This window comes from Mauremys mutica, chromosome 1, assembly GCF_020497125.1.
Source record: "Mauremys mutica isolate MM-2020 ecotype Southern chromosome 1, ASM2049712v1, whole genome shotgun sequence".
Taxonomy (NCBI): domain Eukaryota; kingdom Metazoa; phylum Chordata; order Testudines; family Geoemydidae; genus Mauremys; species Mauremys mutica.
Window position 1 is genome coordinate 285,239,796 of NC_059072.1, and position 25,746 is coordinate 285,265,541.

Below are 25,746 nucleotides of genomic sequence, written 5' to 3' on the forward strand. Positions count from 1 at the left end.
AGTAAAAGATTACCTCACCCACCTCAACCCTGTCAGACCCAGGATATTAGAGAGACATCTACAACTTCTTCCTAACTGGGCATTTGTAAGCAATAAATCACTTCTGACTGTTTCATGCTGGTGTTTAAGTAGTCTTTCACTAGAACATAGCTTGAGTGGGTGGGGAAAAATAAAAGCCTTGTTGAGAACTAAACTGAATACACCTCTACCCTGACATAACGCAACCCTATACAACATGAATTTGGATATAACACGGTAAAGCAGTGCTGCGGGGAGCAGGGCTGCGCACTCCAGCAGATCAAAGCAAGTTCAATACAACGCGGTTTCACCTATAATGCAGTAAGATTTTTTTTTTGGCTCCTGAAGACAGCGTTATATCAGAGTAGAGGTGTAGGTGCTAACAAAATGTTCTATGTTTCCAAAACATCTGTGGCATATTAGTGAAAGAGTTGATTTTAAAAAACACAAAACAAAAAAAACAAAAACAAAAACCCAACAAATCTGGAGAATTCTTATGGTCCATAGAAATTAAATATTAATTTATTCAGGCCGAGTACTTGGTTACACAGAGCTCATCAGCATTTGTTCACTGTTAAACACCCTGGGTTAGTCTTTCCTTCATTTTAGATTTATTAGCTAATGTGATAGCTTGGAATATTTACCGTTATGAGCTTAATTTTGATTAAAGTGAAAGAGAGCAGCAATCTCTTCAGAGTATATTTAGGGTTATTTTACTTCTGCCCTAGTAAATGTGTTGCTCTTCTGTGGCATGAGTATACTAGGGTGCTTCATTTCAGACTCGAAAATGCATGTCCTGAATTTGTATAATTGACCAAGCCACAAATATAAATGATATAAAATATATATATATAATCTTAAGTGTCACGGACAGCTGTGTGGGTTTCTTGTTAAGTCTCCTTGACCTTGTGGGTAACCCAGAACAATAAACAATCATCACATGTCCCGTTGGTATGACAAGTCGAGACGCTCTGTTAGAGAACAGTGCTGGGAGTACAGCTAACAGACAAGCTTGCTGTGCTATTTTCAGGTACAGTGACGCAAGTGTCATCCCACTCCCCCCATACACCTTCCCCTATGCAAGGAAATGAGAAAATTTAGAAGACAGCAATAGATTTTGCTGTAATTCTTCCTAGATTTGTGTTAAAACCGTTTATGCTGAGTCTGGGAACTGGTCTGCTAGGGACTCATTTTAAGAAAATATGTGAGTTTAACCAAAATAAAGGTCAGAATGGTGGCCCTTTCGTATGTATAAAATCTATCCCTTCCTAATTAATGAATTAAAGGTCCAGAGCTGCAACAGGGGAATAGTTTGAATTACCTCCCAGTGTTGTAAGATGAGAAGATAGGGGCTGATTTGAACAAAATAAGTCAGAGAAAAGTAGCTAAGGTCAGATTTTTTCATGAGGAAAGAAATTGAGCCTTATTCACTGCTGTTGCTTTAGGGTTTGTATTTTTTGTTTGTTTGTTTTTATTTTGTTTTGTGTGTGTAAGAAGTCCTATGACTTATAGGCATATTACACTTTTTCTTTGATAGACGGTGGCAGCCATTAAAAAAGAAAGAATTGCCATACTTGATATCTGCAACCGTGCAGTTTTCTTATTCACTACAAATGCTCAGTATGGGGAAAGTGGTGGTATCTCAGGCCTGGTCTACACTAAGAACGGGGGTCGAACTAGGGTACGCAAATTCAGCTACGTGAATAGCGTAGCTGAATTCGAAGTACCCTAGTTCGAAGTACTCACCCGTCCAGACGCCGCAGAACCGAACTCCGCGGCTCCAAGGTCAACTCCGCCACCGCCATTTGCAGTGGTGGAGTACCGGAGTCTACGGGAGTGCTTCCGGAGTTCGAACTATCGTGTCCAGATTAGACGCGATAGTTCGAACTCCGAGAAGTCGAACTCACCGCATCGACCCGGCAGGTAAGTGTAGACTAGCCCTCAGAGATGACTGGCAAGAACTGAAATACAATTATCACTGTATTTCTGAACTGATTTTAAAATACATTTAAAAATAAATACTTCACTAATGCTTTTTAAAAATTTTTCAGGGTATACAACATGTTGATCACTTTGGTTTTATTTGTCGGGAATCTATTGAACCTGGGATAAATCAGTATGTTTGCTACGTGTTCCAGTGTGCAAGTGAATCTTTGGTAAGTAATTTACATAAACAGTTAGGCTTGGTCTACACTACCAACTTATGCCACTATAATCATATCGCTCAGGGGTATGGAAAATCCTAACCCCCAATGTAGACAGTGCTATGTCAGCAGGATGGCTTCTCCTGGAGACAAAGCCAGGGGCGGCTCTAGCCATTTTGCCGCCTCAAGCACGGCGGTACGCCGCGGGGGGCGCTCTGCCGGTCTCCGGTCCCGTGGCTCCGGTGGACCTCCCGCAGGCGTGCCTGCAGATGCTCCACCGAAGCCGCGGGACCAGCGGACCCTCCGCAGGCACGCCTGTGGGAGGTCCACCAGAGCCGCCTGCTGCCCTCCCGGCGACTGGCAGAGCGCCCCCCGCGGCATGCCGCCCCAAGCACGCGCTTGGCGTGCTGGGGCCTGGAGCCGCCCCTGGACAAGGCTACCACTTCTTGGGGAAGTGGAGTACCTGCACTGACAGGAGAAGCTCTCCAGTTGGTGTAGGTAGTGTCATCACTAGGCACTATCATGTACTGCGGTACTGTAAGTGTAGATAAGCCCTCAGTTTTTCACATTTTGATAACCTCTTTCATCAGAGGATCTCAAAACACTTAATAATCCCTGAATCTCTGCAGCTATATGAAATAGATAAGTGTTGTCATAAGAACGGCTGTACTGGGTCAGACCAAAGGTCCATCTAGCCCAGTATCCTCTCTACTGACAGTGGCAAATGCCAGGTTCCCCAGAGGGAGTGAACCTAACAGGTAATGATCAAGTGATCTCTCTCCTGCCATCCATCACCACTCTCTGACAAACAGAAGCTAGGGACACCATTTCTTACCCATCCTGGCTAATAGCCATTAATGGACTTAACCGCCATGAATTTATCCAGTTCTCTTTTGAATGCTGTTATAGTCCTAACCTTCACAACCTTCTCAGGCAAGGAGTTCCACAAGTTGATTTTGCGCTGTGTGAAGAACTTCCTTTTATTTGTTTTAAACCTGCTGCCCATTAATTTCATTTGGTGGCCCCAAGTTCTTGTATTATGGGAATAAGTAAATAAGGAAAAGTTATCTACTTTCTCTACATCACTCATGATTTTATATATCTCTATCATATTCCCCCTTAGTCTCCTCTTTTCCAAGATGAAAAGTCCTAGCCTCTTTAATCTCTCCTCATATGGGACCCGTTCCAAACCCTTGATAATTTTAGTTGCCCTTCTCTGAACCTTTTCTAGAGCCAGTATATCTTTTTTTGAGATGAGGAGACCACATCTGTACACAGTATTCAAGATGTGGGCATACCATGGATTTATATAAGGGCAATAATATATTCTCCGTCTTATTCTCTATCCCCTTTTTAATGATTCCTCATTTTGCACATGGGTAAACTGAGGCTCAGCGATTCAGTCTCTGCACTCTATTGTGAATGCACACCTATATACAGGTACAAGTACACGTGGCTATACTTAGTATCTGGACATGTCCAATTGTTAGAATTTGAAGAGACAGATGTTTACACTGGCAAAGTTCAGGTGTATGTGTTTGAGTGCACAAATGATGGCTAGGTAAAGGCTTAGCTGAATATCTGACCATAAGTAACTTGCACATTTTTATCTGTTGAGACATAGAATCATAGGACTGGAAGGGACCTTGAGAGGTCATCGAGTCTAGTCCCCTGCACTCAAGACAGGACTATGTGTTATTTTTAGACCCTCCCTGACAGGTGTTTGTCTAACCTGCTCTTAAAAACCTCCAGTGATGGAGTTTCCACAACCTCCCGAGGCAATTTATTCCAGTGCTTAACCACCCTGACAGGAAGTTTTTCCTAATATCCAACCTAAACCTCCCTTGCTGCAATTTAAGCCCATTGTTTCTTGTCCTTAGAGGTTAAGAAGAACAGTTTTTCTCCCTCCTTCTTGTAATAACCGTTGACACATACTTGAGTACCTTGGTGAACTGGGGCCAAATTAGTAACAGAGCTGGAAATGGAACTTGGATGTACTGAGTTCCAGTCCATGCTTCTACTACTAAGTTGTCACACTCCTTGTCTGTGCTACGCACATCCTCCCATTTTCCAAATGTGGTTGCTCTTCTTCTTTTTATTCCTAACTATTCTGAGAAATGAAATAGGAACGTTAGGTTTGAAGCAGAAATTTAGATCTATAATTGTTCTGCATAATAGACAGTTGAAATGTGTGATATAAAAGATGTCAGTCAATTAGCCATTGTGATTATAAGACTCAGCATACTCAATTGTTAGATATGGCATATATAAAGTAATGTCTTTGCTATATTTTCTGAGGGGGAGAGAGAGACAAGATGGTTGAGGTAATAACTTTTATTGGACCTACTTCCGTTTGGTGAAACCAACAAGCTTTCAAGCTGCACATAGCTCTTTTCTTAATATCAGGTACAAAGAAACCATATTAACTGATGGCTTTCTAACTTATTAGTGCTTCAAAGTGAAAGGTAGAATGCCATGAATTTATAGAAGAGATGCACTATTTCCCCATATAAAGCAGGGCCTAACTGCTCATAATTAGAGCTAGTTTAAAAAAAAAAAAGAAAGAAAGAAAAGGAGGGGGGGGGAAGAGGGGAACCCTCTAAAATGTTTTTCAATATTTTTTTTTTTACTTTAAACAATTTTCAAAAATATTGAACCAGTTCTTTAGCTGTCTGAAAAACAAAAAAAAATGATGAAATGTTTAACTTTTTTCATTGAAATTCAAATTTTTGATCCATATGTTTAACAGATATAATTTTGACCAACTCTAACTCACCTCAGAGCACTAAACAATGCTTAATTATTTGAGCATTGTGGAGGACCACAGCAGTTATGGGGCTAAGCATTCTTAGCAATGCTTCAAACAATGTGGGGCAATGATTCTCAAACTTTTGTACTGGTAACCCTTTTCATATAGCAAGCCTCTGAGCACGACCCCTCCTTATACATTAAAAACACTTTTTTGTATATTTAACACCGTTATAAATGCTGGAAGCAAAGCGGGGTTTAGGGTGGAGGCTGACAGCTCGTAACCCCCCCTGTAATAACCTCCCGACCCCCTGAGGGGTCCAGACTCCCAGTTTGAGAATCCCTGATGTAGGGGTAGATCCTCAGCTGGTGGAAACTAGCATTGCCATAGGTGCTGGAACTAGGGGCACCGGAGGGTGCTGCAGCAGCTCTGGCTTGAAATGGTGTCTGAGCATAGATTTACTGGAGTCCATGGAACTATGCTGCTTTACACCAACTGAGGATCTGACTCACTGTCAAAATTTAAGGAGAGAGAGAGAACCTATTGAATGTCCAGCAGAATGTCATTTAAAGAAAAATATGCCTTCATATGGTCTTTTGGTTAATTTGATCCCTGATAATTCACAGGTGACCTAAAAGAAAGGAGGCGGTTTACAAAGAAATAAAATCCTTCTCCTCAACTTCCTCACATATTTTAAGAGTTAAATACTTACTTGAGTGTAATATTATTAATGGGCAGAGGCCATGGAAAAGAGCCCTGCCATTTGGAAAAGCCGACTAGTAGGCTTTGCTGTTGTAGTCATGTCTGCATTCCACGAGCCTCGTGAAATCTTACAGTGACAGGACAAGAATAAATTTAATTGTGAGATGTGAGAAACCCACTCAGAAACTATCAATAACATTAATCAAATAATTTTCATTTAACAACATTAAATGACATGCCACAGCACACAAACTGACTAATTCAAGCCTCCATCCCCATGCAAAGCTTTGCTTGAACAATTATGCTGGAGGCCTGATGATCTACAGAACACTTTTGTAACCGAAGAATCCGAAGAAGTGGGTATTCACCCACGAAAGCTCATGCTGCAAAACGTCTGTTAGTCTATAAGGTGCCACAGGATTCTTTGCTGCTTCTACAGAACCAGACTAACACGGCTACCCCTGTGATACAGAACACTTTTATAATCCTACGTTGAATGTTAACAGACTGCTTGTAGACAGAAACCTGAACATGCAGTCACATTTCATCCCTCACAAACGTGCTTCACAGAAAAGTGGTAGATGGCAGCAAAGGACTAGATCTAAAGTACAATATTTGAAAGCCCTCTAAGAACTGAACAGGAAATTTCAACACAATTTTCTTCTGCCAGGCTGAAACCCAGAAGTGGGCTGGTTTGCTTTTAATAGCAGTGTGTCCTTAAAATACATAAAGGGGAAGGAGACTCTGAGAAGTCTGTCTACAAAGGATGAAAGTGCATTTGAATATCTATCCCAGTTGAGGAGAAAATGATCACCTCTGACCTCTTTCCCATGCAAAATAGAGATTGGCCCTACCCAGTGCTGCAGTGTGTGGGAACGCTGCATTGCTGTATTTGTGATGCTGTGAGAGGAAAGAGCAGGGCATAGACTGGAACACAATACATAAGGCTTACTTGTTGGTTACAAAGAAACTTATAGCTTGTCTTTCAAATCTTTTGATCCAAGTGAGTGAGGGACCAAGAGAATAAATAGGCTGGTCCCTAAAGTTTCTGACATACCAACAGGATATAACTGCAGCAACAGAACAAAAGCATTTTGTTCATAGAGACTTGTATCAGGGCAAATGAAAACTATTTTAGGAAAAAAGCCATACATAGCTGTCTCTGAGAGGGGGCAATAAAAGCCCCTTACTCTTAGGATCACTACTGCAAGTTATGTACCCAGCCAAGCTAAAATGTAAATTGCATAGAAGCAAATTGGCAGAAGTGGGGGGTCCTAATATGCTCATTGCAGCTACTGGAAGGTAAAAAGTTGTAATCTCTGGGCGCAGTAAGAGACCTAATTTTCAAGCCTGAGTGCTTAAAGTTACATATTTATGGCCTGATTTTCCCCCTTCCCCCTCCCTCCCAGGATCTCATTTTCAGTGGGAGCTGTGAATGTGCAACATTTCAGAAATAGGCCACTAGATTCCCACAGGGATCTAGAGACCTGTGTGGTAAATTTTCAGAAGTGCCTAAGGGCCACATTTTTAAAGGTGTTTAGGCACCTAAAGATGTAGATAGTCATGTAGGTGCCTAGTGGGATTTTCAAAAGGGCCTAACTCCCATTTATTTCAATGTCCCTTGTCTAAAATCCTCTTGAAATCAGTAGTAAATTAGGAATAGAACCTTGTTCTCTTGACCACTAGACTACTGATCTTTTATGATAGATCAGTGTATGTAGTATGAACAGGAAACAACATTCCTAATATAAAACCACTCAATTGTGGAATGACTTAAAAGTCTGATATGATGTATATGACATATTTTTCACTTTTATACTGTCTTGTAAAACACCCAGACTTTTCATAGCCTGTTTTGTTTTTTCTTTTCCTTCTAGGTTGATGAAGTAATGCTTACCCTGAAACAAGCATTTAGCACTGCTGCCGCCCTACAGAATGCCAAGACTCAGATTAAACTGTGTGAGGCCTGTCCTATGCACTCATTGCATAAACTCTGTGAAAGAATTGAAGGTAGTAATTCCGTTTATTTTAAATTCATATAGAAGATTTTCTGTTTTCACTCCAGAATCATCACAGTGCATCAGCTCTTAGTTTAATTAAAACCTACCTAATTGCTTGAATCTGTTTAGTTAAAGAAGAAAAAAATTGTCATGACCATGATAAATGGTCAATAAATTGAGTAAAGTGGTGGCTATCACAATAATTATTTTCCAACTAGCCCTTAAAGCTCTTGCTATAAATATTACATTTTCCTCAGATATTTGTTTTTGTCTTTCCTTCTGCTCTATTATTTTAGCATGTACGGAAATTCTCAACATAGTGCTCTGAACATATTTGGAACCCATACTTCGATGGTAGTAAATGAAGGGACAGTAATGCTGGAACTGATGTTTTAGCCTTTTTTTTTGTTTATTCTTTTTCTTATTTTGTAATCTTGTTGATGATGATTTTTCTCATTGGACTGATTGCTTTATGTACTTCATTACCTTGTTCTATTACATGAAATATGTTAATAAAATATGGGGTTAATATCAAATTGAACAAGGATAATAAAGAATTTAGGGCTAGTGCCTGACTTCAGATCTGCACTCATAGCTCTGACTTCAATGACAGTTAAGAATGCCACAGTATGGCTTTTTAATATTTGACAGGATGGTTATTAAAAATGACATAAGCTGGCAGATGGAACCAACATACATAATTATGTATGATATGCTCTATTCACTAAAAAGTAGTGGTGTGTTTACACAAAAACTTGTCTGTTTTTGTCTGAGGTATTGTAATAAACACCACAAAACTTGTATTTGTTAAATAAAAATGATTCACTTAGAATTATTAGTTCCCTTTGGTGGGTGAAAAGCATGAGAAGTCTTGGCAAGGAAATACAATTTTATAGTTTAATGTCTGTGTTAAGCACTAGTGTTCAGAAGTGGCAAACCCTGGTTGGAAATTCCCTGTTTCTCAATGAAAAGCTACAAATGCATAAGCTGCTGTTTCGTCCCACTGATATGCATGGAAGAACTGTGAAAAGAAGCTAACACCTAGATTTTCAAAAGTGACTTATGAGTTTGGATGCCTCAGCTTTTTGGATACCACAACTTGAGACAGATTGAGAGCCCAATATTTTTAAAAAGTACAGAATGTAGACCATCTGAAAATTAAGGCCTTCTAATATGTTTATCAAGTTGGGCAACTCAATCACCAGTCGCTTCTGAAAATCTTTCCCTAAGTACACCTCTATCTCAATATAACGTGACCCAATAAAACACTAATTCAGATATAACACGGCAAAGCGGTACTCTGGCGGGGCGGGGCTGCGCACTCTGGCGGATCAAAGCACGTTCGATATAACGCGGTTTCATCTATAATGCGGTAAGATTTTTTTTTTTGCTCCCGAGGACAGCGTTATATTGAGGTAGAGGTGTAATTGTAAAATATTTTGCTACAGTGTTTTTATATTTGAGGCTGGTGGGCTTCAGACAGAACCAAAGGGTTTATTATAGGGAGGCCTAACAATTTTTCTGAGAAGACCCAATATTCAGTTGCTTATAACTCTGCCAAACTTGAACTATTCAGGTTGAAATCCTCCATGCTGGGTGTCTGCACCAGTCTAAACATTTTTTTTTTAATTTCAAATAAAATGGTTCAGCGGCTTGAGAACGACGTTGGGGGGAAATGTGGTGTTTGGCCAAGGTTAAAAATTCTTACCTATTAAGTTAAGAAGCTCTAGTGTTTTTTATTCTTTGGAGCAGGGGCACGGAGGTTGTCTTGGGCCTTCTCCCAAGTGAAAATCCACCCAATTTTGGCTAGGTTATAAACCTCTGAAAATTGCTGCTTTCACAGAGCACAGTGTGCCCTGGACCTTTTGCTAAAGTTGTTACTCCCAGCTGCTAAAGTTGCTGTGGTCCAGGAACTGAGAGTGAATAGACTGTTTCTCCTGAGTGATCCCCCTTCTGGAACTCAGAAAGCATTGAGGGGAAGAAGGAAGCAGTCTGACTTGAATGTAGAAGAGTAGATGGGGACAGGGGCAAGTTGGGGAGGAAGGGGGACAGCTTTGCATCTTGATACGGGGTCCTAGAGCTTATCATTGTTGTGTTCTATCCAAATCCCTCCCAGATGGGATTCCCTATCTATAAGGCACTGAATTCTTACCTCGGTATCAGGGGCGGCTCCAGGCCCCAGCACGCCAAGCGCGTGCTTGGGGCGGCAAGCCGCGGGGGGCACTCTGCCAGCGCTGCGAAGGCGGCAGGCAGGCTGCCCTCGGCAGCTTCCCTGCGGACGGCCCGCTGGTACCGCGGGACCAGCGGACCGTCCGCAGGCAAGCCGCAGAAGGCAGCCTGCCTGCCGTGCTTGGGGCGGCAGAATTCCTAGAGCCGCCCCTGCTCGGTATGATCTAGTGAGAGTAGACAAAGTAAGAGGTTTGTACTTTAATAGAATTTGAAAAGTACTTTGTAGATATGTTAATAGCTTTTTAACTGAAAGCCTTCTAAAATAGCTCATCTTTCGTTTATTTTAAAAGTGTATTATATTTATGTAGTTTTAATAGCAGCATAGATAGGAATCATAGGGTAGTCTGGTGAATGAATGTAGTTTTAGTAGTTCTCAAAGGCTTTGTTTAATATTTTTTTTCTGAAGGTCTTTACCCACCAAGAGCCAAACTTGTAATTCAGAGACACCTGTCATCACTTACTGATAATGAGCAAGCAGACATTTTTGAGCGTGTTCAGGTAATAAAGTCAACACAGTTCTTGTGTCCCTCCCATATCTATGTAGGTTTTGACTTCTTTCATATTCTGGAAATCCTTTTTCGCGTACGTGCGCGTGTGTGCAAAGTTTTGTGCTCAGGTTGCTGACTTTTTCTGTGGTCAGTGGACTATATTTTAAATTGGGAAGAACCCACATTCTTCCTTTCAGCTATATTTGGCTTTCTTTCTTATAGTCATCTGCATGGACTTAATACTCTACATTAATTCATTTCTCAAAACTATTGTACTACAATAGCATACTCCAGTCTAAAATGATTTGAGAAGGTGCTGGTATGGGAACAGTTCAGTTCCCAACTCTGCTACAAACTTCTCATGTGACCATAGGCAAAGTTATTTAATCTATCTGTGCTTCTGTTCCTCATGTGAAAAATAGGGAAAACAATACTTCCCTATCTTGTGGGGTGATGTGGGGCTGAGTTCTGTGAGGTATATGAGACGTTCAAATAATGAAGTGATGTGGGCAATAAAAAAAAGGCTAGAGATAAAGTGATTCTAGTATAAGATAAAATAATACATGGTTCCAAAATTCCTCTTAGAATTATCTACGCATGAGTATTGACTCTGGAGGCTCATCGTATAAGCGGGGCTACTTTTTTTTTTTTTTTTTTAAATCCTGTCCCTCAGTCTGGGGCTTTTTGCCCGCTCGATCCCACCTGCAACAAAGTACATTTTACTCCAGCTATTATGGCAGTAGGTCCTGCAGGACCCCTGGGATCCCAGTCCTGCTTCAGGACTCTGTAAGCAAGTATATTTAATGTACAGATGAAGAATTGGTGCAATGTGTAAGAGCATTTTGGCACTTTATGAAAATCTTTCCCCAAGTCCCATTTTCGTTTTAGAGCTATTTAGTCATTGCTTCACTCCATGCTGCAGTGTCTAACTGACTTAGGAGCCTGTCTTGTTTTTAAAATGAACTTAGAGCTCATTTTGAAAATGAGACTTTGAGACTCTGCAATGCCTAATTCTAAGTCTCATTTAAAGTCAATGGGACATGGGCTTCTAAGTACAGTATCTGCGTCACTTTTGAGAATGAGATTGTGCAATACCTAATTCTTTCTCAAAAGTAACGTGGGTACTTAAGCCATGTCCCATTGACTTTATATGAGACAGAGGCTCCTAAGTCAGTTAAGCACTGTTATCCTGATTGGAGCAATGCCTAAATAGCTCTAAAAGTCTGAGGTAATGGTGCAGATAGGCACCTCCATGGTTTCTTCAAAAGCACCTGGCAACTTTTGAAAATGGGACTTATGTCCTAAGCCACTTAGGTAATTTTGAAAGTTGTACCTGTAAACTACTTTTATGCTTGTATGGTACTACATAAACTTTTGTACAAGTTGTTATTAGACGTAGTTGAATGATATTGATAGTGTATATGTAATGCATATTCTAAATTGCTGGCATCCGGAGCATCAGGAATAGCTTACCTTTAGAATGTTCATAGTATTTCTAATCAGAAATCAAAGCAAAAGTGATGTATTGAAAGAGATGTTTTATTTATTTGTCTATTCTTGACAGAAAATGAAGCCTGTCAGTGACCAGGAAGAAAATGAGCTTGTGGTCTTACATCTGCGACAGCTGTGTGAAACTAAACAAAAGACGCACATCCATATTGGCGAGGCACCATTGGTACAGCCTATACTTTATTTTCTTTCTTTATTCAAATACAACCTTAGATAACACTAGGCTACAGTACAGCAGTGAGAACTGAGCCTTTTATATTGTGAATGAGCAAGGACTCCTCCTTATCTGTCTTCCATAACTATACTGTTTTTGATTCACTTTGGCATGTTTGATTTAAAGTTTTTGTTTGGGGTTGCTTTTCTGTTTTTCTGTTCCCTTGGAAAAAGCAGACAGGTAATTTTTGTTGCAGACTTTAGTACAATATAAGCAGTGCCAGAAAAACCTTAGCCAGCCTAAACACAGTAAGAAATAATTGTGGTGCAGGGGTGAATATACAGAGCGTTACTTTTTTAGCCCACATGCTTCCTTTCTTTCAAATAAATAACAAAAAAGAAAGTTAGCCAGGGGTGGGTGGATCTTAGAAGCCTGTTTTAATCCGGCCCTCGAGCTCCTGCTAGGGAGTGGGGTCTGGGGCTTGCCCCGCTCTGGCGCTCCAGCCAGAGAGCAGGGTCGGGGTCCTCTCTATGCAACTCCCAGAAGCAGCGGCATGGCCTCCCTCCAGCACTCCAGACGGGGAGTAGGGTTGGGGGCCCCAGAAGCAGTGGCATGGCGCCCCTCTGACTCCCTACTTGTAGGGGAAGGCAGGGGCTCCACTCTGCACGCTGCCCCCACCCCAAGCACTGCCCCCCTCAGTTACCGTTGGCTGGGAACTGCAGCCAATGGGAGCTGCAGGGGTGGTGTCCGTAGATGGGACAGCGTGCAGAGCTGCCTGGCCACACCTCCGCGTAGGAGCCAGAGAAGGGACATGCCGCTGCTTCTGGGAGCTGCTTGACATAAGCGCCGCCCAGAGCATGCACCCCTGAGCCTCTCCCTATGCCCCAAACCTCTGTCCCAGCCCTGATTCCCCCCTCCTGCCCAGAGCACCCTCCTGCACCCCAAACCCCCTCATCTCCAGCCCTACCCCAGAGCCCGCACCCCCAGTTGGAGCCCCCGCCCAGTCCAGCGCCTCCTCCTGCACTCTGAACTCCTAATTTCTGGACCCACCCTGTGGGCCACACCCCCAACCAGAGCCCTCACCCCCTCTCGCACCCCAACCCAAATTTTGTGAGCATTCATGGCCTCCCATACAATTTCTATTCCCAGATGTGACCCTCGGGCCAAAAAGTTTGCCCGCCCCTGTCTTATAGGCTAGTTATGTTAAGTAAAGGGCACATTGCTTGTTATGTGATCAGGTTTAGTTTTAGTTTTCAGAGGCCTTCAATTGCCGAGTCTCCTACCAAAGCTAAAAAGTGTTCTTGCTTACTTCAGCAGAACATTTCAAACAGTGCAATCCCAGAAAACACTGCCAGCGGTGGCCGGTTTAAACTCGACATTCTGAAAAACAAGGCCAAGAAATCCTTGACTAGTTCTCTGGAAAATATCTTCTCAAGGGTAAGATTAACAGCTCATTGTCAACAGCTCTTGCAGATATCCTTAATGATAAGGTTATACAGTGTTTGTTTGTTTTCATATTTAACAACAGTTCAGATTTATACTAAAAACTAGACAAGCTAAAATCACATGCATGAAACTTAATTGCTTCCTATGGGTTTAATTTGGCTGGATTATGTTGATGTTAAGTGCAGGAAGAGCACACATGCACAGAAGCGGAAAGACAGTCTGTTAGTAAATATTTCTGAAAATGGGTTGAGTTCCCATCAACAGCAAGTAGTGCACAAAGTTAAGTTGCAAGATTTACAGATATTTTGAGACACAATAAAATGTCGTTTAATCATAATTTTGCATTATGTTTGACAGACTGACCAATATCCTGCCATATCCTGGGTAAACCTTATGGAATAAATTTTACTAAATTAAGTTAAAACTTAGTGACTTAGGGTTAATACCTTTTGGGGTCCATTATGTTAAAAACGCTATTATTGTTGTGGAATTGTATGTAACTCCTCCTAGGACGAGAGGGATGCTAAGACCTGCTGAAGAGGTTGGCATATATTAGTTCAAACAGGATTCTCCAAGGACCAGCTGACAAAGAAAGGATTTTTGGATAAATAGCCTGGTTTTAAACAGGCTCGGAATCATCTTGTGATCCAGCAGACGGACAGGATCCCTAGTTCACTGAGGGCCCCAATCCTTAAGGAAGGGTTGGAAGGTCTGGGCTTGCTGAGATGCCATAAGCTGGGGGCTTGTTCTGAGTTGAAGCTGTAATGGACTGGAAGCCACAAGGAAATTCCTTGGATGGGATTTGGAAGGACTGCTCCTACCAGAGCCCAGGATAGATTGGGATGCTCTTATTATTGCAGGTTTTTTTACTGTTTTAAAATATGTTTTCTGTGGTAGTACTTTTTACCTTAAGAATAAAATAGGCTTACTTAGAAAGAACCAGGAATGGTAAGTTACAGTGGCAGGTAGTCACACTGTTAACTGTCTCTGAGAAAGCAAGCAACTGTGCTTGGGCAGGAGGTCTGTGCTGGGAATAACACAATGAAGGCAGGGAACTGTGCAGCTTGGAAACACTCCAGTCAGAAAGGAGTGAGATGCAGATCTCCACCCAAGAAAGGCAACAGCTGGGGAGCAGCAAGTCTGGGAGTGGTTGCCCTTGCTGGACCATTGAGGGGAAATACAGGTGCAATTGCCCTGAACTGTGTGACAACATTCATTAAGTAAACATGGTCAGTCCCTTCTGAAAGAGCAGTGATAAAACAGCATCATGTATAGTCTGTTGTAACTCTTTTCCCTCATGACATATGTACTTGAACGCTATAGCTTCTAGTTCCACAAAGCCAGTGTCACAGGGAGCTCCCTCAGCTAGCTCGTGTGCCGCACTGCCTGGCCCATTTGGGTTGCCTCTTACTCACAACATGCACATAGGCCATTTCTTTCCCCCATGTATAGCTTTAATCTTTAGATTCCCAGCTTCGCAGAGCATAGTACAGGCAGGTATTAGGAGGAGCCTTCTACCCAGGTATCTCTACCGCACACAGCTCACTCTCTCAGCCACCCTAACTACAAGTGTTATTACACTGAACGAACAAGAGTTCTGGAGGGAAGCTGCAGCAAATCTGGAGCATAGCAGCTCCGAAGCACCTTCACTGGCAGCAAGAAGGAACTGACGGTTGGGGGAACGTGCTGTACCCCTTATACCACGCCACGGAGGCACCACTCTAGGGGTTGGTAGGGGCACTCCCCTACGGGTACTGCTAGGGAAAAACTTTCGCCACTGGTGCATGTGGCGAGCACGCACACCTATTGTGGAATAGACATTAGCAATCACTCGAAGACTGAAGGTAACTGTCTTTTTTCCTGCCAAATATATATCGTCCCTTATTGAGCTAATTACCTCATTAGCTCAATCATTTGCCCCCATATGTCAGCAATCTCACCATGACAGGTTAATTGCCTCCAGTTAAGTCTGTAATCTTCCCTGTCACACAATTACCTAAGCGACCTGGGTGCTACAGCTCGCACTCTGTCATGATCAGTTGCAAAAATTGTGAAATATTAAGGTTATGGCTATATTATGTACAATAAGAGGTACCCAGATAATGATGAATGGCATCTCATTTCATCATTAATGTTAGCCAAGGTGCAATTAAAACAAAGTAACAATTGGAAAAGTTGAATAATTTAAAAGGTATAGCATGGTAGTATTTTCTCTCCTCTTCCCTCAACCCTCTTCCCCCCACAGTGTGGTGTTCTAAAATCCTATTTAAGCTCAGACTGGTAAAAGTGCTGTAACTGAATGATGGCAGGCAGGCTAGGAGCAGAGAGAAGAGGTGTAAAGAGGAACTGCAAATTTTAGGTGCCAAAAATGTATCCTGTATGTAACTACAATAGATTAAAAACTATCAGTATGTCGCAGAAATGGGTCCACAGGGAATCCTTTCCTTGCACTTTCAGCAATGGCTTCATTAATGCAAGAATTGGAAAAGATTGATAAGGACATTGCATCTAATTGGATTTGGGACAGGGACTTGTTGTTGCATATGTACAGTGCCTGGCACAACAGGGCCCTGATCCAGGATTGGGCCTTTAGGCACTACTGTAATAAAAATTATAAAAAATAATACATTGTAACTTATCTCTGTCTTTTTTGCCATCTACCTTTTAAAAGGCTGCTGCTTGTTTCATGTTGGATTGTAAGCTCCCTGGGGCAGGAAACATCTCTCTCTCTCTGTTTTTCTACAGTGTCTTACACAATGTGGCCCTAATAATGGTTCAAGTCATTTAACTGTACCATGATGTAAAAACTGATGACATCACTTGTCCTCTTTATTTTAAAGTTTTAGTAAACAAAAGATTTATGTAATTTTATAACTAGGAAAGAAAATGGTGATAGTTCAGATCAGCTGCACCTGTTTTTCCCCCTCTGTGGTACAGCAAGAACACTGCTCTCAGGCTTCTGGCTCCCAAGCTATCAGCTCTCTTGGGTGGAGATGCCTTTCTCTCTCTTTCCCTTCTGACTGGAGTATCTCCAGGCTGAACAGTTTCCTGCCTCCACTGTGTCATTCTCAGCAAAGACAGGCTGCCTTAAGCAATCTTCTCTTGCCTTCTGTTCCCTAATAACAGAATGATTGCCAACAGTTAATAAGTTACCACACAGCACTTCCTATGCAAGCCTATTTTATTCTTAAGGTAAAAGCGCTAAAGAGAAAACACATTAAAAACAGTAACAGAACATAATAATCATCTTGCATGAGATCAACACAACCCTAATATGGGCTCTGGCAAGAGCAGTCCTTCAAAACACCACCCAAGGAGTTGTGGTTTCACATTCATCACAGCTTCAGCTCAGAACAAGCAGCTTCATGACATGTTAAGTCCACAGTTCAGGGGTCTTTGATCTGGAGTTTCCAGGAGAAGGTAATTAGCAAAGAATTGAGCTTTCTCCCCAGGGCATAGCTTCAAAAGGACAGATTCGCTCCCAGGTATTTCCTAGGATATCCAGTTTACAAAGGTTGTCACTAAAAATCCTTTGAAGTGCCTCATGTCTCCCAGAGATTGCATTAATCCTGCCTTCCTGCTAAAGAAGTTCCATACCATCCCACAGCAGTACATAAACATTTTCATTTTTAATGCAATGAACTCAGAAATATTAAACCTAATTCAGTAAGGTTTGTCCAGGATAATACAAGACATTGCTGCAGTTGTCACAAAAACAAATTCAAAGTTTCTATTCAGAAAGTTGCTATATTTGTAGTCTCAGAAAATCTGTTCACATATTTGATTAGTAGATCATGAAAGAAGAAAGACCAAGAAATCCATGGAATGTAAAATCCTTCTTCATCCTCTGATTGTGCATGTAAAGTTTTTTTCATTTTTTTTTTTTAAAGATGCACTTATAAAGTTGCCAGGGCTGAACTGAAAACAAGCTGTGGCTTCATAGATGTGTATCCCAGAAAAATAAATATAACCTGTGCTTGACCTCAAACCTCATAAATATAGTTTGAATTTTGGTGCTAGCGCACATACCAGACTAAGAGAACAAAGGTTTTTCTCTGGCTCAAAAATGTAATCATGTTTTTTTTGTTTTGTTTTTTAAATGCCAAAAGCATAACATGACCCTTCCCTAAACTAAAATAATGTGTTAATTCACAGAATTTTCATTCATATCTGTTACATGATATGCCACTGAAGAGAGATGCTTCAGGGCCAGCATTCCTTTCTGTTGGTAACAAGATTTAGGAGGTAGTGTGCGCATCCATGGCACCGAGAGTGGTTTTCAGGAATAAAGCTCTGGCAAGAAAAAGTAACCTGAAGCAATTCTTAACATTGTTGACATTGTAAAACATTAGCTATGGCTATGAGTACAACAAGAGGAGCTAATGTGCCTTAAGTCTACCAACAATTTCTATAAAATATGTATTTGTTATTGTATTACTGTAGCACCTATGAGCCCAGTCAATGACCAGGACCCATTGTTCTAGGTGCTATACAGTCAGAATAAAAAGACAGTCCCAAAGATCTTACAGTCTCTATATAAGATGAGATAATAGACAAATATAGTCAGATCAGCTGGGGCAGTACAAAAAAACCACAATGAGACAATGTTGGTCAGCATGATAGACTGTGGTCTCAGCACACCAGCAGCCTAATCACTGTTACAGTTTTGTAGCCATCACAGGAAAAAGGAGTGTTTTGAAGAAGGATAGTGAGTTAGTTTTGCGGATGTTTATGGGGTGCTTCTCTCAGGTGTGAAAAACCGCATGAGAGAAAGCAAATGGGTTTGCTGTTGTGTTCTGATTAAGTATCAAAGTAGCATGCTTCAGGAGCTGAGGGATATCCATTCCCATCAGATAATAAAACAATGTAACATAATGTACTCTGATAGTATATTTCACCCAAAGGCTTGCAGTGTTCACTGACTATTCTCAGTAAATACAGTCGTTATAACGGGATAGATAGCAGAATTGCAGAGAAGAATGCGAGGGTCATAGAGGATCATCAGTAGTGTGACACTGTTGCAAAAATGCCAGTCTCATTCTGGGTCTATTAACAGGAGTATCATGTAAGACACAGTAGGTCATTGTTTTGCTGTACTTGGCACTGGTGAGGCCTCATCTGGAGGACTGTGTTCGGTGCTGGGCATGGCACTTTAAGAAAGATGTGGACAAATTGGAGTGAGCCCAGAGGAGAGAAACAAAAATAAGAGGTTTAGTAAACGTGTCTTAGGGGAAAGTATGGAATAATTGGCTATGTTTAGTCTAGAGATGAGAAGGTCTAGATATGTTTGGTCCTCTTGTAGAAGGGAGATGGACTACATAATCCCTTGAGGTCCCTTCCAGCCCTACAGTTCTATGATTCTGTTCTCCAATAGATTATGCTAACACCAACTGTAAATGGCATGTGGAAGAAAAGAAAGGAACCTTACACAAGTGTAGGATGGAATCACTTACCCCCAAGGAAAAGTGGGAGACCCGCAGTAGAATTTGTAGGTCTGTGACTCCAAATCCACTCTAATAAATCTATCATTCTCAAAACAGGATTTGAAGAGTCAGGGAATTAGGTGCAGTCTGGTTGTCCCAGCGGGTTGTTGGACTGGGAATGGGAGAGGAAGCCCTGTATTAGAAGAATCTACCTCTGTTAAAGGTTCTGAGTGGGTGGAAAACAAATTAAGTCTGATAAATTTTGAGGAACATATAGATTGTTTTGTCAAATAGGAAAATATTCTTTTGGAATGACATGAGGGCAGGAGACAGGTTCCAGAAACGTCTTAATGATTAGGGGAGAGATTCTGTGGGTTTGAATGGACAGGAATCCAATAAAAAAAATGTATCTCATTTCTGGTAGTTTGTTTTTGATTGCAGTAGGTCATGTATTTAGATTTCAAAATAACTCTTTGTGACTTTGCATGTTTAAACTAAGTTGGTAATCACTACATGTACTGCCTTCAGGAAGATGAGGCATAAGTATGTCCCTATTTGGAGCATATCCCTGTTTGGTCCTTATTGCAATCAGAGACTCTTCCTAAAGTTTGTTGTATTTTTCCCTTCAGGGGATAGCAGAAATTCTTCCTTGCCTCTGCCAAGAGGTAGCTTATTTTTCCTTGTCAAAAACCTTGACGTGGAAGCAGGCAATTCTCTTTACTTGCAACAGATTTTTACTCTTCAAAATCTTTCCATCCTTCACTGCAGAAAAGGAGACCAGTGATCACTTTCCATAATGGAGAGGGGGCTTGATGGACTGTAAATCTCACTATATAACTCTGAGATGATGGAACTGTACTATACAGATGTAAACATGTGATAGACTTTACATTTGAGGCTTACTCTGGGTGCAGCCATCCTGGATTGGAATGTAAAAATATCTGTAATACATGTGTATAAAAATCCCAAACATTTATAGCTTCTATTTTATAATCCATCCATGAACGCCATCAAAATTTAAGACAAAATTTCATGTTTTTTCCTTGTGAATAACTTTATTTAATATTTAAACCCATTGCATAGCATCCTAATTAAAAAAAATCAGTGAGTGAATTTAGTGCTCTGAAATCAAAGGATAGATTGAATTAGATTAAGATGCATAGTACATGCAGTTATTATGTGGACTTTTTTATATAGCACTTTATAGCACCTCACTGTTTACCTGCAGGATCACTGCTATTTTTTTCCAATCTTCTCTTAAACAATTTATTTAATCTTACTATGAAGAACAAAACTTGGGATAAAATGGAACACTCTCATTCCTGCAGGGAGCTAGCAGAATGCGAGGCCGTCTGGGCAGCATGGACAGCTTTGAACGGTGCAGCAGCCTTACTTCTGAGAAGGTATGTAACAAAATTAAGTAAAACTGGAATGTGCTGTGGCTAATGCTGAAGCAGTAACACAGCAACTCACCTTTTTTGATTTCAAGACGGCCCCATAAAGAACAAATGTATTTTGCAAAGTTCAAGTAAGATATATCTACAGTGAAGGATAATCCTCTCTGGACATTGTATGCATCTTATTTCAGTTTTCTAAACCACATTATTGTTAAAGCTCAAACTTAAAGAAAATCTTGCTCTTTTTCATTCATGCTGGCTGTTTATTTTTTAAACTTCACCTAACTTGCTTTTGTGATCAAGCTAAACCAGGGAATTTATAGTCTGCTTCTCTTTCATAACTTTTCAGAGGGATGTTTAAACTAAAAAGAAAACACAATTTAATCAAATTCTATTACTTTTTTCAAGTAAAAAAGCTGTTTTTTACCACATTCAAACTGTGAACGTAAAACTAGATAACGGTCACCATTGTTTAAAAAAAAAAAATTACATAAAGATGTTGAAACACAAATTATTTGTTACTGAATAAAAGAGAAGCTTGAATCCTTTTTAAGTAGTTGAAAACCCCATGTGTAATGCCAGTTTTGTTCACTTTCATTTTATTTCCTGTTTTTAATGTCTTTCCTTTTACCTCACACAACATTTGAATGAATTATTGTTTTTCCCAGGAGAAGGAGGATCCATAACAGCTTTTATTATTTGATTTTCCTGCTGCTGTTACTCAGAATCTGGCTGTGTAATAATAATCGTTTTTTCCAGGATATTGCTTTGACAGTACAGGAAATATGTTCATGATATGTCGAGGAAGCTAGTTTTAAACCAGCTTTGGCTGTGATCGTTTTCCATACTTTCTTTTTCCTGAAAGAGCTAGAAGTCTAGCAGTTGCAATTGTTAGTAGCCAAAGGGTGTTCAAGAGAGGAGCGACTGGTCTATTATGAATGCTTTGTGTACACAGTCTTTGTTGCTTTAAAAAAGACATTGCTATTTCAGAGCTAATTATCAAAGGATGTCTGGTGTTGGTTGCGCAGCTGATAATTAGCATACAATAGGCCATGACCAAGAAGGGGAGAGGCTTTAGTTCTTCCAGACCCTTGAGCTGTAGGATTTGTTTAGTTATGTTACCAGTTGTACAGTGCAGGGGGAAAGTGTCACTCCTATCTGATTTCCTTTCAGGACTGTTCACCCGGGGATTCTCCTCCAGCCACTCCTCCAGCTTCCCCTGTGTCCTCGGTCTGGCAGCCATTTCCCGAAGAGGACTCCGATTCTCCTCAGGTTAGAAGGCGTGCGCATACTTTCAGCCATCCAACGTCCAGTGCCAAGAGGAGGATTACTTTTCAGGACGGGAGGTCCCAGAGTGTTAAATCTCCACTTCTGAGACAGAATTCTGTAGAGCAGAGCAGGTGAGTTTGGGCATTCAAATGTGTACAAGCATTTTCAGAGATTTTTCTGATAAGGAAAAATAGAATGAAATGAATAATATAAATAATGCCCATCCACGCATTTAAGCCACAGTTGTTAATGTTCACATAGGCTGCTTGTGCAGTGTTAGATTTTTCATAATAATTTTGTTCAGGAAATTTCTCTCCAGCAATAGTACTTGTTGCTGTACCCCAGTTGATACACAGACAATAATTAACTAACCAAAGAGCCCGTTCTCATCTTGGCTCTGTGGCCTTGGGCAAACCACTTAATCTTTTTGGCTGTGTCTGCATTAGAGAATTTTAGGGGATGGAAAATTCCCATCAGTTCAGCTTCACAGGTGGCCACACTGCAGGAGGTCAAATATAGGCAAGGCTCCAGTGCCTTCCTTTGTCTCCCACCAGGTCAGTTAAACCTCCTGAGGAAAGGGTTGTAGGAATTCAATACTACCACCACATTGTGAGCTATATTTAACTTTTTTGAGGGGATAGCATGTGTAGGCTCCACAGTGCCCTTTCCCAAATGTCTCCCTTTTAAACTCTTTTTTTTCCTTTTACTCTGGAGACTTTGCTCCAGCTAGCATGGTTGGGAGGCGCTCCCATTGGAGACAATCATGGTTCCTTCATTTTTGTCAGAAGGAGCCACCACAATTCTTTTTCAGTTCTTCCTGGATATTCCTTTACTCTCCCCATGTCCAGGAGTGAGCATACAAGCTCAACATCACTCAGTCTTTCTTTATTTGCTCAGGCCCTAGACCAGTGGTGGGCCATCTGTGGCCCACAGGCCGCACACGGCCCATCAGAATAATCCACTGGAGGGCTGCCAGACAGTTTGTTTACATTTGCACGGCTGCCCACAGCTCCCAGTGGCTGTGGTTCACTGTTCCCGACCAATGGGAGCTGCGGGAAATGGCAACCAGCACATCCCTGTGGCCCGCGCCACTTTCCTCAGCTCCCATTGTCCGTGAAGGGGAAACCGCGGCCACTGGGAGCTGCGGGCAGCCGTGCAAATGTAAACAAACTGTCTGATGGCCCACCAGCGGATTACCCTGATGGGCTGCAGGTTGCCCACCACTGCCCTACACTCTGATTCCTCTTACCTGGTGACATTCTTTTCCCAAACTACTGAGGTGACCTCTACATTTTACACAGGTTTACATTTTTAGAAATATATTTTTAAAAATCATGTTGGGGGAAATGCTAGCAATTCTTTGTTCCATTCAATGTGCTTATTCAAATGACAAGGTTAAAACCACAAGTGACTCTTACTTATGAAGTTGGTTCTGTTTCATATAGAGGTGGGGTGGGGGAGGCAAGAAAAAGAAGCTTTGAAATGAGTTCATCAGAATGTTATCCCTGTGTTTGGCAGGTAATTTTAGTATTTTTTTTCCACTGACCAAGATGATGGTGTGTGCAAACAGGAAACCTTAGCAATTAGTATTTAAAGACTTGCTGACTTCACTGCTTTACAATAGTCTTCAAGAAATCACTGACTTAAGTTGCATGATCAGCAAGCTTCCAGTCAAAACAACAGCTTCACAACAACTTGATCTTAGGTTGTTCTTCCTTTCTGTCACAGAATGAGTAATCAACTAGAAATATTTATATCAGAGCAACTGAAATTATTCTAATATGTCTTCAAATATGTTTTTATTTTTTCCTTAATTATTGAAATGTGTTGTGATTGTCTTCCTTGTAACATATATGTAGGATTTCAATTTTCCAAAATTTTTGAAGTTGGTGTTGAGTAATTAAGTAGCAATTTCTACAATAACCTTGCACATGAATTTTCTTGAAAAAGTTTGCACCTTTAAATATGCTGAGAAAATATTCTTCTTAAATTTCTCTATAATGTGTTCACTTTCCTGGTTCATTCCCACTCCAATCTTTCCTGGTATTTTGTATTTATCAAAGCAAGTTTTGCTATAAAAGTAGAACCACTGAAGTACATAACAAACACTGGGTATTTCTCTGTCTTGTTGAGATTAACTAAGACTAAAGAAATCTTCTTGGCTGTCTATACTTTAGTTTCATTCTGGTGTCTCTTTAATTTCATCATAATGCAATAATTTGATTAATTTATTAGGCCAAATTTTACCCCAACTTGTATCCTGTACAATTCTATTGACTTTGTTGGGGACACCAGTCAGTGTAAGTCAAGGCAGCAGCTGGCCCAGTATTTATAACAGATGTAGGTATTTGAATTGTAACCTACTCTAGATGCATTTGCTCCATTTTGTCTTATTGCCTGCACTCAGTCCTGTGCCTGTAGCTCGACGACGATATCGTAGTGAGAGTGGACTTCCCTCTTCCTTCTCTGCCCCCTCTTTCCTGAAAAGCTTTTACCAGAGCTCAGGCAGGCCACTCCAGCAATCAGAAAATGACCTTTCCAAAAGGTGAGAGGAGTGTCTTATGCCTTCAGTGCAGAGCGTTCTTTGGTGCAGTTGGCTTATGACATGGAGTTGTCAATTAAATGGCATTTTGGTGTTTTGAAACATGTCACTTCTCATGCTAACATTTTTCTAACAGGTTTTCTAAATAGTTGATCTAAATTGATGAACTGACTATAGAAATGCTCATTAAAAGTAAAAAAGCACATCCGATTTCATGGGGTAACCACACATAGTTACAGTTGTAGTCGTGCTGTAAAACTACTGCATTGATTTGTAATACCAGTACATAAGGTGTTCTGTGAGCATTTCACCGATTAATTTCTCCTTTCTGGGCTATGTGGGACAGCATGGAAAGTGTCATTATGTTTGGCTAACCACCAGCATGAATCATTCTGTAAAGCTTTAAAATGAGGGGGGAGAGCCACGAAACATGCGTAATGTGCTAGTCCCTTACTAACACGCAGCCTTGATATGTGTGGTAGGAAAGGGGGTACCTTGTTGTTAACAATGTTTCATTCAGTAATTAAACAAATCACTCACTACTAGATGCTTCACAAACTTACCATGGCTCTGAAGGGTTTACTGTCTAAAAGAGGCAAAAAGAGGATGCTGTGGGAAGGACTTTTCAATGCAATGGTGAAAAAGGCCACATAAGTACCTAGATAGACCAAACAAACAAAACCTTACGTTTGCAAGCATAGGCCCTCATTCAGGAGAGCATTTAAGCAAATTCTTAAGTGTTTTCCTGAATCAGAGCTGTAGTGATTGAGATATTGGTTGCCTGCTCTGATTCCATGATTTTTGCAGCTGCTTTTTTAAACTGACTCCTTTTCTTCTCCCAGTCCCCTCTCTTCCAATTAGGGTGACCAGATATCCTGATTTTATAGGGGCAAAAAATTTTAAAAGATTTTTTGGGTCTTTTTCTTATATAGGATCCCACCCCCTCTCCCGATTTTTCACACTTGTCTGGTCACCCTACTTCCAATTGGCCTTTTGTGCACTCCATTACTTACTGGCTTTTCTTCTGTCACTCTGCAGACTGTTGCAACAACTGCTGGTTCCCTTTGATGTGGGGAAGAAACCAGTCTCTTGTTGGGGCCAAGACAGGAGCTATCTCGACTGTCCATCCCCCACCTTCCTCCGCTGCACAGGCACCAATGTCTGCCAGTTGTTGTCTTAGATGGTTTATTGTCAAATCCCGATTTGAAATTTGTCAATCTGCAGACAGAATGTTTACACATAAATGTCCAGTCATGTGATGCGTACGGGGAAGTTGCTTTTAAAGTTTTTGAGGTGCCTAAAGGAAATAATCCTCCCACTTGCTTTCTAATAAACATGCAATCACTCATTTATATTAGGTTATAAACTCTGGGGGGCAAGGGGATGCTATCTAGTTGCATATCTATCCAGTTCCTACAGAGAGAGGCCCTGATCCTGATTGGAGCTTCACAATACTGACTACAATGCCATCATTTTACCTTCGTTTACTCTAGCATAGAGTTTTCCAATAATATATTGATTAGGTTAATTAAAAATGAAGGAAGTGCCCTCTTCTCCTAGGACTCAGAATCCTACTTCTGTTTCACTGAGGTAGATTGATTTGGGAGTTATAACTTTGTTAGACAGTAGGTGTCAATAGTCTTTTATCCTCCATCTACTTTTGATTAATTCTGAGG

At 40.9% G+C, this 25,746-nt stretch overlaps 1 protein-coding gene across 5 annotated transcripts in view; it reads left to right on the forward strand.

Moving 5' to 3' along the window:
• TBC1D4 (TBC1 domain family member 4) overlaps positions 1–25,746 on the forward strand; it is a 157,423-nt gene that overhangs the window by 84,668 nt on the left and 47,009 nt on the right. For 2 of the 5 annotated variants that reach the window (XM_045011426.1, XM_045011434.1), the window contains exons 4-10: positions 2,070–2,174; positions 7,491–7,623; positions 10,249–10,340; positions 11,895–12,005; positions 13,308–13,430; positions 20,191–20,265; positions 21,433–21,659. In XM_045011426.1, coding sequence (XP_044867361.1) covers positions 2,070–2,174; positions 7,491–7,623; positions 10,249–10,340; positions 11,895–12,005; positions 13,308–13,430; positions 20,191–20,265; positions 21,433–21,659 — 866 coding nt within the window. Of the gene's footprint in view, positions 1–2,069; positions 2,175–7,490; positions 7,624–10,248; positions 10,341–11,894; positions 12,006–13,307; positions 13,431–20,190; positions 20,266–21,432; positions 21,660–23,935; positions 24,074–25,746 lie in introns of all 5 variants that reach the window. The other 3 variants (XM_045011436.1, XM_045011444.1, XM_045011455.1) reach the window with 2 other exon arrangements.